The sequence below is a fragment of the Aedes aegypti genome, chromosome 2, assembly GCF_002204515.2.
Source record: "Aedes aegypti strain LVP_AGWG chromosome 2, AaegL5.0 Primary Assembly, whole genome shotgun sequence".
Lineage (NCBI taxonomy): Eukaryota > Metazoa > Arthropoda > Insecta > Diptera > Culicidae > Aedes > Aedes aegypti.
In genome coordinates this window covers 109,560,234-109,575,576 of record NC_035108.1, presented here as the reverse complement: position 1 = coordinate 109,575,576, position 15,343 = coordinate 109,560,234, and the positions used below count along the sequence as shown (strand labels likewise).

General features: G+C 37.3%; 1 protein-coding gene across 2 annotated transcripts in view; it reads right to left on the bottom strand.

Moving 5' to 3' along the window:
• Nucleotides 1-15,343, bottom strand: part of LOC5564737 (probable cytochrome P450 301a1, mitochondrial) — a 96,192-nt gene that overhangs the window by 50,648 nt on the left and 30,201 nt on the right. The window contains exons 1-2 of one of the 2 annotated variants that reach the window (XM_021841910.1): nucleotides 3,927-3,944; nucleotides 3,397-3,812 (exon numbers count right to left, since the gene is read on the bottom strand). In XM_021841910.1, the coding sequence (XP_021697602.1) occupies nucleotides 3,397-3,746 (350 nt within the window). In that variant the 5' untranslated portion in view covers nucleotides 3,747-3,812; nucleotides 3,927-3,944. Of the gene's footprint in view, nucleotides 1-3,396; nucleotides 3,813-3,926; nucleotides 3,945-15,343 lie in introns of those variants that run through there. The other variant, XM_001649033.3, reaches the window with a different exon arrangement.

Here is a 15,343-nt window from a genome sequence, read left to right as displayed (position 1 = left end):
TCGCGTTACCTTTTAGCGATTTTTCGTGCATAGACACTAGCGCAAGCGCGTTACTATGTGGCGAGTAGCGAATCAGGGGATGCATGTAACCCATTCACGGTTTATTTCAGACTGACTTGTACAACGTAATGGTGTCATATTTATACTCCGCTCTTCCCTATTTACTTGTATGGAATATTCCAGAAGTGTATTGTTGCATACAATAACGTGTTGAAAGGTAACAATTGATAGATTGAATCTTCTGGAACTGTCAGACAATGATATAATGCAAAAGATAAACAATAACAATGTTGTTGTAGCTTGTATTGACGATCTGGAATGACCGATGGGTAAGTTGATTACTTTATGTTTCAATTATGTTAAATTTACTGTTTGTTTTGTTTCAGGAATGATGAATGATTGGAATGCTAATCTGGTAAGTATTCAGTGTTGCCAGTGTAGTGATAATTGCGTGTTTGTGGCCGGCAGCATGAGGAATGTTGCGTCCACTGGTGCGGTGCTTGGATGAAGCACCCCGGTGGCTTGCTGCTGGCCTGAACAGGTCGTCCATAAATGACGTAGCATTATAGAGGGAGGGTGGTCTTCTCGAATTTGTGACGAGGGGGAGGGAGGGGTTACAACTTGTGGACGTAGCATTTTGAATAATTTCGTTGAAAAGAGTAGAAAAATATGACAAACAGTTTGTAATCAAACTTCTTTGTCTGAATTTTTAAAACTACAAATTGAACTTTAACACTTCAAAAAATAAAATACTAAAATCACTAGTAAGGCGAGCAAATACCTTTAAACTCTAATATGTGTTGCTATGGGGCCCAGATAGCCGTAGCGGTAAACGCGCAGCTATTCAGCAAGACCAAGCTGAGGGTCGTGGGTTCGAATCCCACCGGTCGAGGATCTTTTCGGGTTGAACATTTTCTCGACTTCCCAGGGCATAGAGTATCTTCGTACCTGCCACACGATATACGCATGCAAAAATGGTCATAGGCACAGTAAGCTCTCAGCTAATAACTGTGGAAGTGCTCATAAGAACACTAAGCTGAGAGCAGGCTCTGTCCCAGTGGGGACGTAATGCCAGAAAGAAGAAGAAGAAGTGTTGCTTATCTTGACAGATAGGCCTATTTTGTCTGCGACTTACAGACTTCTTCAGTGTCGAGCTCGACAGTGGTATCCATATGGTCGAATATATTATCCATACCTAACAAAACACTCATTTTTTTCAAGGTACCGTCAAACGGGGTAACTTGCAACACTTTTCAACTTTAAATCTATTTGGACAAAAAATTCAAGGACTTAGATGAACCAAATACAATCTGGTATCTTAATCGCTACGTAAAGAATGCCATGTGGTATTTATTTTATTATAATTTGGTTTCCTGGGATCAGGAGAGGCTGAAAATATGCATTTTGCATGCTACCCCTGATGTGGGGTAACATGCAACACACAATGCTGACTGAAGATTCCTTTCAAAAATTTTATCAATACCGTGTTTTATATCATTAAATAATTAACTGCAGTAAAAGTATGACAATAAAAAGAAAGTAGGTACCATAGTTTTTGAAAAATCATTATTATTGATTGAATTATGAGTATTGACCCTATCCGATTAATAAATCAACTGATTTTGTATTTGATTGGTTCCACAAGTGGAAATTCTAGCAAATCACAAGCCTTGACGGCTAGTAGAAAGCCATTCAAAAGTTTTAGTGTTACTTTTTCATCAACTGCAATGGTTTTGAGGTTTTGCTTCACATAACTTGTTTTTTATTCATAATGCAACCAGAGCAACGTATTATATATTGATAGCATGTCTTGATATGGCCTCCGTTGGTCATTGAAAATAGCTATCTTTATATTACATGCAAAAAGTTCACAATGACAGATCTGAAAGTTACAATCGAAACAGATTTCTAGAATTGATTATAGTTTTCACAAAGAAAAAATAATAAATTCCAACAATAATGCAATTATAGTAACTTTTCTAATATTTTATATCACACGTGTAATAAGTTGGTTGTAAAGGTTCAACAATTTTAATGCAATTCTACAAATAAATAGTCAATCTTGCTTTTTCAGATGTTTTTGATGACAAGCGGCAGAAAACATCTTGCCATTGAGATTTAAATTGCTGTTGCAAGTTACCCCACAAGAGTAGTCAAAAATATTTTTAATTATTTTCAGTGTTTAAATGTGAAATAAGCAAAACTTTTTTATAGTCCTTTTTCACACTATTAAATACTGTAACGAATTGCAAATACCTAGAATAATATTTATATTCCGTTTGTGTGGTACTAGGAACGATTTTCAGTCTTGTTTTTATACGATCAAATGCGTGATTTGATTTTCTCCTCCAGCAAACCAACCAAAGTAGAAATAATACCAAAATCCTCACCAAAACCTCCCTTTTTATACCTAAGGTCATTAACCGGTGTAACAAATTGGAATAATTTAACTTAATGCCTTAGAAAACGTCAATTCAGTTACATGTCGTTGTGTTGCAAGTTTCACCCCTGTTGCAAGTTACCCCGTTTGTAGCTGTGGGAAATGCAGTAGATTCTCTGTTTTTCTAATAAACACGGCTATCTAATTAACATTCCTTCTTCTCCTCGATGGATATAAGGACGTGGCCGGCGTAGTTATCAATTTTACAAATATTCATTCATTGAACATGTTGAAAAGCTAAAACCCAAACTCCATCTGAGTGGCTCCCTGTGCAATATGAATATCCTGATTGATCACAGAGTAGCAACTACGAGGTGTATGTTCCATCAGTTGATCGTTGATTGATTTTGATCGTTGATCTAAATAAACGGAATAACGTATTCAGATTGGAACAACGAGCTTGCTTTATTTTTTGGCGATTTTTTATTCCTCAACCTGTTACTATTGCCTCTATCAGACACTAACAATGGGTTACATGCATGGCCTGATTCGCTACTCACCACATAGTAACGCACATGCGCTAGTGTCTATGCACGACAAATCGCTAAAAGGTAATGCGAAAAATATTTGTGTAGCGAAGATGCATAACGCATTATTTCTCAAGAATGGGAACTTTTTTCGAAAAAATATTTGGTACCAGTTGTACGTAATGATAATGACTATCACGCCACCTACCAAATATGTTTTTGATTAATGCTCTCATTTACGAGAAATTTGAAGTTAGATGCCTTTCCTCAAACAAAATAAAACGAGAAAACTTCTGCTGGTCAACTGTGGACAAGGGCAAAGCAGGTAATCCATTCGACACAAATTTACGTCATTCGGCTTGTTTCTTTTATGTGCATCTAAAAGACTTCAAATCACTTGACTTCTGGGGAGTTTGTATGTTGCAACTCTGATCAGAAATCGTGAAGAACAAAACGACAAAGAATAATCATATCGTCAGCCGAACTTACCGCCAGGTATTTCCAAGAATGGGCAGCGGCTTCGGTCCGGGAACCTCCGAGTAGGGCCGAGCGTTCTCCAGCTTGATCGTCGGAGGTGCCTGCTGTTGGATGTGTGCCGGAGCGGGATGAAGTCGGGTATTGACGGCAACCGAGTCCACGTCCATCATGTGGGGACAAGTGCTGGTGGCATAGCTGGAGCTGGCGATTTTACGGCTCTGTTGCGTTTTGCTGTTTGTTGTGGCTGTGGCGGTGGCGCTTTGGGCTGAAGTGGTCTGAGGTGCCGAAGGGGCTGCCGAAGTGGCCGATGTCGACGCTAATCGATTCAGCTCGCGTATCAACCGATGCCGAGTGGTGTTCATTTTCGCCACTGACAAAGACCGGTGCACTCAGAGCTTTTCGGATTTCGATACCAACGAATGCAAATCCTGAGGAAGAAAGAGGAAAAAATGTTTGTCAATGCAGAGTTCGTTTTTTGAGTGCAGTTGGGTGTGGTGGATGTGGAGTTCGGTGTTGTCTACAATCAGCTCCGAGGGGTTTACCATTTTCAATCGCGTTTCGATTTAATTAGATTCGAAATCATGCAGTCATAGCGTGCGAGAGAGACTTGGCGTGTAATGAACGATTAAGCAAAAGCAAAATTACATCATGAGATCGCTATGTTTTGCGCAGCAATGACGCAGCTTAAATTTGAGAGGAATTGTGAAGTGCTTTGGTCATCGTTACGCAATAAGAATATTTTGGTTTTCCTTAGTGGATGACTGATGCCAGTTTCTCATATGTGAACCACGTCTATGTTTACTGTATCTCTTCACACTTCACTGTAAAGTCCCAATTCGAATATTAGTATTATTCTGTCCCCGAGCTATAACAAGCGTATTTCGTGAGAAAATGTGTGAAATTCTTGCTGTTCTACTAGTGACTCTTCTACTCTGCTGTTATACGCATAATTGTCCCATGTTCCAAAATATGCAATCGAGAAAAACGCGTTTAAAGATTTTAACACATTTACGCCTCGTATTGACCAAGTGTGTGGTGAATTAAATTAAAATCTTCACAATAGTATAAAGAATAGCGTGTTTATGAGAGTCAAGAGTTTGTATTATGGGAATAAAGTAAATTTAGCTACGAAATTCAAAGTGGGACTGTTATGCCTAGAAATACGGGGTTTTTGATGCATTTCTACGCATAACAGTCCCACTGAGAGTAATTACCAATTATGTGCTAAGTATGCTGCTGTACATTGATCAACTATGCGGAATAACCCAGTGTGTGGCCAGGTCATTCTTTTGACTTGACTTTGACTTCTTCTTGACTTCAGCAAGTTTGGTATGTCGCAAGATAGGTCTCAAGACCGCCAATATAATGGCCACTTCCTCTGGGGAACAGGGTATCCAAAACAACCTGGCATGTTATCAAGTCATCTTGATTTGAGTTGCCAGCTAGGTTTCAGAACCGAAAGTTTAGAGGACATTTTCCCCAGGAAACCGGGAATTCAGAACAACCCGACATGTGCTCAAGTCATTCAAATACATTTGAACCAACTGTAGACTTGATTAGCAAATTCATGAAAATTGATATGTCGCAAGCCAGGTTTCAGATTCGCCAATATAATGGCCACTTCCATCAGTGAACCGGTATTCAGACCAACCCAGCATATGGCCAAGTCATCCAAAAACGGTCGAACTGTTTTTATTTGGACTTGGTTTGCTAAATCATGAAGTTGATTTGTCGCAAGCCATAGACTCTAAATTAAAGTGGTTACTGATTCTTCAAGTGGGATTATTTCAGTACTCCTCGTGATGAATCCAAAATTACGGTGACGGCGGTTCAAAAAAAAAAAATGAAAAAACTGTGATTGGCCCTGAAAATTCAACTGAAAAACATTGAAAAACGGATGGGAAATAATATTTTGATATTAAAAATTTCAATCAAATTTGACGTCAGACTCGCATCCCGATAATACAAACACATAAAACAGGTTGTGTTCCACATGGGATGTAAAGCCAACGTAAAAAGATGTTCAAAACGATTTTCCCAAACACCAGCTAATTCAAAACTGACAACTGAATATTTTGTTCAAGATTAGCGCAGCGAATTGTATAGTGTGACAGTTATGCGTAGAAATACAGTAGTGGGACAGTTATGCGTGGAAATTCAACAATGGGACAAATTGATTTGGCTTGCTTTTCATTGAGTTTCTGAACAAAGTTAATTTTTGGTAAGTGTTTTCTAAAATTATGCGTAGAAATAAACTGTTTGATGACAAAAAGTCAAAATGCACAAAAAGGAACATGGGACAATTATGCGTATAACGGCAGTACTTGTATTTTATGGTCTTTCATAAAAACAGTTTTGAAAGTTGCTCTCATTTGAACTGATATTGTTCAATCGACTTTCCGCATGATATGGTCCTAAGCATTTCCTTATAATAATGCGGCCCTGACTTTTTGACTTTTGATTCATGAATACTTTCTTCATAAATGATTCCGAATGCTTAAAATTTGCTGATTTGTACAGGCCGACTGCGATACAAATCGGAACATACCATATCACATCAACATCATGCTGTCTACTCCATCACCAGTGCATTGATGGCGATAGACTATGAATATCACTGATGGGTTAAGTTTAGCTCTAAATTAAGCAGATAAAATGGCAATTTATCAGTACGATATTTTTGACAGTATTGCAAATTGACTGAAACTTTGTGTTGGTCACTGAAAAACATTAATAGCATGGATAATGACCACGTGATCACTCATTCTGGTGTGATTATGATCTAGAGTGCGATGTCGCATCACTGCTGTTGGTTGTCAAATCAAAGTGATATTGATAGCTCGCAAGTGATATTGATAGTTTTAGACCATCAGCCATCAGCTGATATGATTGATATTGGGCAACTCTGGTTTCTGCAGCTATGGGGAGCATCAAATGGAATTCGATCAATTTTTTACGATCAAAATCAAGCAGGTCCAACTCATGTTAAAATTGATACAGTAACTAGGATGGAAAAAAATCAGATTTAACGACAAACAACACGGTATTTGAACGGTCCAAGAGGGCCATCGCTCTTGCAGCAACATGAGTTCAACACCTCACCTAGCGCGCTAATCATAGATATATCGAGCATCCGATAAACTGTCGTAGGACAAAGGGTTTGTCGGATGTTATAACAAGTTGCGATTAATGCGAATCAATTTAAAATTCACGGATAAACTTTATCACATTCCATGCACGATTGACTTTAGGATCAAAAATGGTATTAATGAACATTAATGAATTCGGTTTGCGAACAATGGACCTATGCACGAGTTCACTAGTTTGACGTTTGAGCGGTGCCGAATTCACCGGTTACCATGGCCACGTAAATAATACGGCACCGCTCAAAAGTCAAAAAGTGAACTCGTGCATCGGTCCATTGATCGTTAGCACACATGCCGAGCGATTCATTTTTCGCGGAGTAAAGTTTGTTATGATGGCTTGACGACTAAGGGTTTATCGTTGTTGCTATGATCGCATGATAAAGAACAACCACGATGCATCATTTGTTTTATCATGATCACTAGATTTCCATCCTTGTACAGTAACCTTCGATCAGTTAGGAGATCGTAGTGTGCTGTGCGCGTGAACGGACACATTTTTCTGCTCTCGTGCTTTTTCGCGGTCAACCGAATTTCGGCTGATGGTTATTTAATTCCCGGAAGTTTCCACGTGAATTTCAGTGTTTTACCATTGCAAGTGGCCATACTCTATTATATTTGGTAATATTGATGAAACTAAACGCTAAATATACAACGAAAGCATATGAATTAATGTTGATAATTCATTCTTAAGTGAAGGTTGACGCGTGTGTTGCAGTTCGGAATATCGTTCCAGTTTAGTGTTAAGTTCAAACGGGAAATAGTGATATTGAGAGAAATCTTTAGATCAAAGATAAAATCAGTCGTTTTTTGTTAAAACAAACTACTTGAGCATTGGGAATCGCAAAGGTTTCGCGCTACCGACTGGAAGGTGAAAAAATCATGTAGATTATCGGGTACATCATGTGTTACCAAGGTGATGGTGTGTTGGTTGACATTTGGAGGATTGTTTCTTAATTTAAATGTGATGGGTTGCTGCGCTAAGTGATGTCTTACGAAGGGATTGAGTTCGTTCTATGAAAATTGAAAATCGTGTTTGCTAGAAAACTCATTCAGCATATTTCAAAACTCTGGTGTCCATTTGCTGCTGAATTTTGCTCTCAGTTAATAACTGTGGAAGTGCTCATAAGAACATCATGAGTAGAAGGTTTTGTCCCAGTTGGGACGTAGTGCCAGAAAGAAGAAGATATTAACGATATGCTGCAAATATTGATGTCGACTAGAAAATACAGGAATTATTTCCAGTATTTCCAGGATGCTTTTCAATACTGGCTGTGCAAGCACTTAGATTAGATTAGATTAGATACAGCAACCTTTGAGCAGTTGAAGCATAGGTATGGGTTTGCACAAATTATTTTCGATTTTAACTGAGATATTTTCAAAACGATTTCAATTTTGACGAAAGAGTAAGTCACTTAAAAATCATTAGTGATTCATATTAGCAATTTCTCATACATTGAAAATCCCTCAGGTATTCTCTTTCAATAATTCAAAAAATGCTACCGAAATTCATCCAAATGTATCCTCGGGTGACTTTCAGTAATTCATTAAGATATTTCTTTGGAAAATGCTACTGTTAATTTATTCGAGATTATGCCATAGATTTTACAAACAATTTTTAACTAAACATATCCAGAGATTTTCCCTAAAACTTCGTTATTTTTTTATCTTTATTAACGAGATTTTTAGCCCTGGGCTAGTTTATCTCGGGGCCAACGGCTTTACTTTCCTTCCGAAGGAAGTCGTCATAATAACCTTTTTTTTGTCATAAGTGATTATCTAGGCGATGGGATTCGATCCCAGGTCCTCGGAGTGAGAGGCATGTGTTCTAACCACTACACCAGATCCGTCCCCGAATTCGTTGAAATGTCGCAGAACCACTTCCAATTTCTTCAAAACTCCATCCAAATTTTTTAGGAGGATTCTTCAAGTTATCGTATGTTCCATAAATTTTTCAAGGATCCTACCAAGAATTTTGCTGAGGAGACTTCCAAGCAGTTTTCCCAATAAAGAACGCCCAGAGATTCCTTCAAGAGTTTCCCAAGTATTCCTTTGCTAATAGTTTCAGGTTTTTATACACGAACTATTTTAGATATATCAAGTATTCTGCATCAGATATTTCAGAGTATTTCTTTTTGGTACTCATCTTAGAAGTTTGCGAGAATTTGTCAATCTTTTTGGATTCGTCATTCAGTTTTCGTCCCGGCAGTCCTTCTTGGATTCTTCCAGGAATAACTGCAACGAGTTTTTCCAGCAATACTTTTCTCCAGCCACTTCTCAACGATTCCACCAGATTTTTTCAAACTTTTAGAAGAAGCATCACAAGGGGTTTCTAATGAATATCTTCTAAGAGTTTTGGGAATTTCGACAGAGTTCCAAAAATATAGTTTTGCTTTTTTTTCAATACGTTCAATAACATTTTTATCTTAAAACTTTTTACGATGCCGTTTGACTGTTTGCTGTTTTGCACAAACCTCATAACACCCCCCCCTTCTACCCAAATTTGCCTCCGTACTGGGCTCTGAAAACTCTAGCTACGCTACTGGTTTCTTGCTTTATGGAAGCCAAGGAGTCCTCTGCACTTCCACAAGAAAACATTGGGAGTTTGAATATGGGAAAGGATTGTTTAAAGCAGCCTTGCCTAACCTTTTTGAACCGTGGCTCAAAGCATTTTAAACTTAAAAAAAACGAAAGAACAAAATTTCTTTCTGAAAAGCATTCTACAAAGGATTCGGTAATGCAGCCCACAGACGATCAGACGGTTTGACCAACACTGCACTCCGCCCCCAGGTTGACGCTCATATTTGTGCTATGTTTGATTGTGTTTGATGCTGCTTGACGAACCAATTGGACAATTTGTGAAACCGATTTGACCTTTGACGAATCAATCGGCCAAAATCAGATGTGCGCTCTTGAGATGTTTCATATTCCACTAGTGATTGCCCACAATCTTTAACCTATTTCTTTAGCAAATCCACCAGCAGTTCTACCTGTGATTCCATAAATAGTTTAATAAGAAATTCCTCCTGGGATTGTACCAGGAATTTCTGCAAGGAATCTATCAGGAATTTCACCATGAATTCCTACAGGTATAGCTTCAAGAATTTCTTTAGGAATTCAGCCGAAATTCCATCATGGATTTCATTGGTAATTCCTTCATGATTCCACCATGTGTTCCTTTAGCAATTTAATAAAAAATTTGTCCAGAGATTTAACAAGGAATGTTGTTTTGTCCAGAGATTTAACAAGGAATTCCTGTAAAAATTCCTTCCAAAAGTTCACCTGGAATTCATTATGGGATTCCACCAGGAGTTCCTGTAGGAATTCCATCAGGAGTTCTTCTAGGAATTCCTTAGAAAGTTCAACCAGGCATTCCATTAGAAAAACTTCAAAAGTTTCCATGAGAAATTATTGTGAGGAGTTCTGGGTTATTTGGCATAACGCCATTTGGCCGAAAGGGTCATTTGGCCGAATGCCGTTTGGCCGAAAATTTAAACAATAGGGTGCTACACTGCCCACATTCGCATAACAGTCCTATGTTCTATGGGATTGTTTATATACATGGGACTGTTATGCGAATATGGACAGTACAGTTAGCATGCAATTTAAATGAATTTCAAAGTTGAATTTCAAAGAACAGCTTAGTTTTGAAGAAGAATAAATCATCATAATGAGCTCTTCAGTTCAAGAAACAGCCAGAGCTAAAGAAGAACATTCTAAATCGTCCCCTTAATGCTACAACTAGATAACTCGAAAATCAAAATTTTGAGATGTGCAACTTTGAAAGTATGACCGTTTAACAAGGTGATGGTTAATCGCAGAGATTATGATTGAAAAATAATTTTTAACTTGTGTATTTTGAATCACACGCTTAAGACCTGTGGATATTTTGCAGATCTAATTAAGAAAAATGTTTTGACATATTGAAGTCGAAAATTTCAAATTTCGAGTTGTCTAGTTGTAGCATCAAGGGGACGAAGGTTTTTCTCATTGCGTTTGTAATCAACTTTTGACAGTGACTAAAATAGTTTACGACTTACTCATCCTTCTGCAGGATCGGTTTGCTTAAATTCTTCAAGAATCGTACTTAGTAAATTATTTCTTAGTTCTAGCAATCAAATTAACATGCAGCTTTTGCAAACACCGTTATATTAATATAACTACGAAGAACTGCCGATGATTTAAAGGAGGTAAAATTCCCAATTAAAATATAAGCAAATTTATTGCCAATAATTATGAGCAATACTTTTCTCTCAAAAAACGACCGTTTTTTCAAAAGAATAATAAATCTTCTATGAATACATAAGCAAATGTAATGCAACTAATCGTTAGATCAGTATAACCACAGTATAACAACAGTAATGAAACCAGTAAAACTCGAATGAATAGCCTTTGTTTAGAAGATGGAAAAAATCGGAAGAAATAATTTAAAATCATTTTAAACATCAGCATACCGGTGATAACCCAGAAACGCTTAGATTCATGAAACGCTGTGAAGTTCACAACTTCGTTCTGAATTAACAAGTCGATTTTTTCATTCTCAACAAACATGGCCTCCCATCCTATCACAGTAATTTGGCCACTTTTCTGAATCCTACATATCAGTGTTGTAGCAATTGGATTAGGTATGTTTTTGTTCGTAGTTCGGCCAAATGACCGGTTCGGCCAGATGACATTCGGCCAAATGGCGTTCGGCCAAACGGCATTCGGCCAAACGGCGTTAGGCTAAATGGCCGGACACCTTGTGAGGATTCCATCAGGAACTCCATCAAAATTTCCTCAATGGAATCTATCAGGAGTTCTAGCAGAGATTCCATCAGATGTTCCTAAAGGGATTAGAAGTTGTACTAGTGAATTAAATACGAGTTCGTCCATCAATTCCATGAGGAGTACTTCTAAAGATTTACTCGGGGATACGACTGTGATATTTATGTTCTAGGTTATGACCTTTAGTCTATTATGCTCAAAAAAACGGATGAAAACTTAAAATCCGTTTTTGAGCATAATAGACTGAAGGCCATAACTTAGAGCATAATCTAAAGATTTAATCATGAATTCCAAGAAGGATTCCATTACAGGTTCCTTCGGAGTTTCCATCAGACATTACTCTAAAGATTCGATCGGTTGTTCTGGAGTTCCTCAAAAGATTCTATCAGGAGTTCTTTAAGAGATTATATTAGGAGTTCCACCAGGAATCTAATCAAGAATTTCATCTGGAGTTCCAATAGGGATTCTATCAGGAGTTCTTCTACGGATTTCATAAGAAATTCCTCCAAGGATTCCATCAGGAGTTCCATCGGAGATTGTAACTCGAGTTCCTCAAGGGATTCCTCAAAGAATTCTATAAGGATTTCTTCTTGAGGTTTTATAAATAGTTCCGCCAGGCATATTATCAGGAATCCCTCTAGGGATTTCGTCAGAAGTTCCTAAAAAGATCCCGTCAGGAGTTCCTTCAGAGTATTCATTAGAAGTTCCTCTACGGATTACATCCAAAGTTTCTCTAGGGATTCCATAGGGAGTTCTTCTAGGGATTTTATCAGGAGTTCCTTCTGAGATTCCTATAAAAATCCTTCTGTGAAGTCCTATAAAAATTATATCAAGAGTTCATCTAATGATTCTGTGAAGAGTTCCTCCAGAGATTTTATCAGAAGTTCTTCCAAGTATTCGATTAGAAGCTTCTCTAAAGGTTTCATCAGGAGTTCTTCTATAGATTTTATTGGGAGATTCTGCAGGGACTCCATCAGAAGTTCTTCCATGGATTCCATTAGAAATATTTCTAAGATATCATTATAAAATCCTCCTGGGATTCCATCATGAACACCTTCTGGGGTTTTATCAGAAGTCAAAGATTATATCAGGAATTCTTATAAAGTTTCCTTTAGGAATCCCTCAGTGTTATTCTGAATTTCATCAGGCTAATTATTACAGCTTCCTCCCGAAATTTGTTAAGGGTTTCTACCAGAATTTAAAAAAAAGACGATTTACACCGTCTTCAGCACATAGGCTGCACAGACTGAACGATCACTAACATTAGGCAACGGACAACACGAAACACCCAGAAGCCCAGCGATGAATTTTTCGTTTGACGAAAAGTTTTCACCGGCTGGAGTGGGAATCGAACCCACACCCCGTGACACAATACGCCTAGACGATTGACGCCGCTAACCGCAAGGCCACGAAGCCCACATCTTCCAGGAGTTTATTTAGGGGATTCTTCAAGAGATTCCTCCAGAAACTCGTCAAAGTAGTCATCCTGGAATTCCTTGAAAGATTTTTCCCGGAATTCCGAAAGAGATATCTCCCGGAATTAATCAAGAGATGCCTCCCAAGATTCCTCAAGGAATTAATCTTTAAGGAACTCCTCACGGAATATCTCCAATATTTCTCGAGGGTTATTAGGAATTCCTCCAGAGATTTTACCAGAAATTAATTGCAAGGATTTCATCACCGGAATTTCTCAACAGATTTCTTCCGGAATTTCTCGCGAAATTCATCAAGAGATTCTAAGGAATCAACCCCGCAAATCCTCGAGGGATTCATTCGGATTTTTGCAACGAGTTTTGCGCGGAATATGTCCAGGGATTCTTCAGTGTTTTCAGGAAATCCTCCAATGATTTCGCCAGGAATTTCTTATAAGGATTTCAATGAATTCATCAGTATATAATCCAGTGACTCTCTCAGGAGTTCCTTCTGGGATTCAACATAGCAATTCCTACAGGAATCCCTCACTCAAGGAGTTCCTAAAGGATTCCTTTGGAAAAATCCTTCTGGAAATACTGGAAGAAATTAAATGATACATTCCTTTAGGAATATTCGGAGAAATTTTTGGTAGATTCTTGAAGTAATTTCCTGCAGAAATCTCAGGATGAATGCATCTTAGAATCCCTTCAGAGTTACAAGGAAGAATCTCTGATGGAAACACTGGTGGAATTTATAAAAGAATTCATTGAAGATTCCCTAGAAGAATACCGGACAATAACCTTGGGAAGCCTACAGAAAATCGGTGAAGGATTTTCTGGAGGAATCTGAGGAGGAATTACTAGGGAAATTACAAGAAGAATCACTGGAAGATTTTTGATAGGAGCCATTCCTGGTGGAAATTCTTGGTGGAATTTTTGATGGAATTCCTTTATCAGTTTCTTGGAAGGGATTTCATGAGCAATCTCTTTGGAAATTTCTTGAGAAGTTCCTGGTGGAATGGCAAGAAAAATCCTGATAAATCTGTTTAGAAATTCCTGAAGTTTCGCTGGAGGAATTCTTAAATAGATCTTTGGAGGATTTTTTTGGTAAAATCATTAGATTATTCACTGAAGAAATCCCTAGATAAATTTTTGTATAAACCCCTGAATGAATCTGTAGAAAAATTACTACATATGCTGAAGCAAAAAGTCCTGGTGAAATTCTTGGAGGAGGAATACAATGATAAGTATCTAAAAGAATTCGTGATGTGATTCCTGGGTAATGCGTGATGGAATGTTAAAAAATGAATTCTGAAGAAATTCCTGAATGAATATTTGAACCTTTGAAGAATTTGTTATACAGAGACCCCCAGACAAAAGTTTAGATTTTAGCCGGAATACTCCGTACGAATTATAGCTGAAATTCGTCATCCATATCCATTTATTCCGACATTTAAATTTTGAAATGTTTTCTCTCCCTTACTACGATTATTGTCCAAAAAACGTAGGAATATTTTCCCTGCCGTCACAGAATGCGAAAAATATCCACTAGACTTGCCGAGATTCAAAACATGCGTAGAAATATAGTGGTGCTGCAAAAAGCGTTGACAGTCGGTCAAACGATTGCATCAACATAAATCGGTTTGACCAACTTGGTTTGACCAATCAATTGTCTGAGCGTCTGTGGGCTGCATAGAATATGTCTTAGTATTCTAAAATGATCTGGAAAATAAATAAAAGTGTTTAGTCCATAACTCTGTGATTACACGTCTAATCGAAACTCTCTATGCCGCATTTGGAAACAATGAGTAAAACTAATATATTAAAAACTAAATATACAGCCATTCCATGGAAAACCGATCTAGTGGGTCACTGAATTCCGTGAAAATTTGCTATTTTGTTCCTTATCCGAAATAAGGATACACGTGTTTTGGATTTTTTTATTTGGGTGACCATTTCCAAAATAGGGTCAAAATCATAAATTTTGAACCGTTTGACCGATTTTCAATTTTCTTGGACGAAATGAAAGCTAAAGACTTTTCAAAATAAATATAAAATTTCACAAAAATTGTTTGTTTTCACATGAAAAAAAACCAAACATTTCCGTTTTTCGTGTTTTGAAGGCCTCGGGACCAAAGGGGCTATAACTGTTCTAATTTCTTTTCTTGAAAGTTTATGAAATGAAAATTTATGTTTACCTTGAAATTTTCAGCGATGTACGTTTTTTAGTTTTTGAGATATATCTTTTTGAAAAAAAAAATCAGTCATTTTTTATCGGCACACACTGTAGGTCTCAGCGCATTAGATTTTTTTAATTTTAAATAACCATAACTTTTGAACAGCTCAACCGATTTCCAATCTCTTTTATGGAATGAAATCTGTTTTATGTTTCTACAATGTGTGCCGATAAAAAATGACTGAATTTGTATTTTCAAAAACTAAAAAACGTACATCGCTAAAAATTTGGTCTCGTAGCCTTCAAAACACAAAAAACGAAATTTTTATATGTTTACATGTAAAAAACAATATTTTGTGAAATTTTATATTTTTCTTGAAAAGTCAAAATTTTTAGCTTTCATTTCGTCCAAGAAAATTGAAAATCGGACAAGCGGTTGAAAAGTTATAATTTTTAAAAAA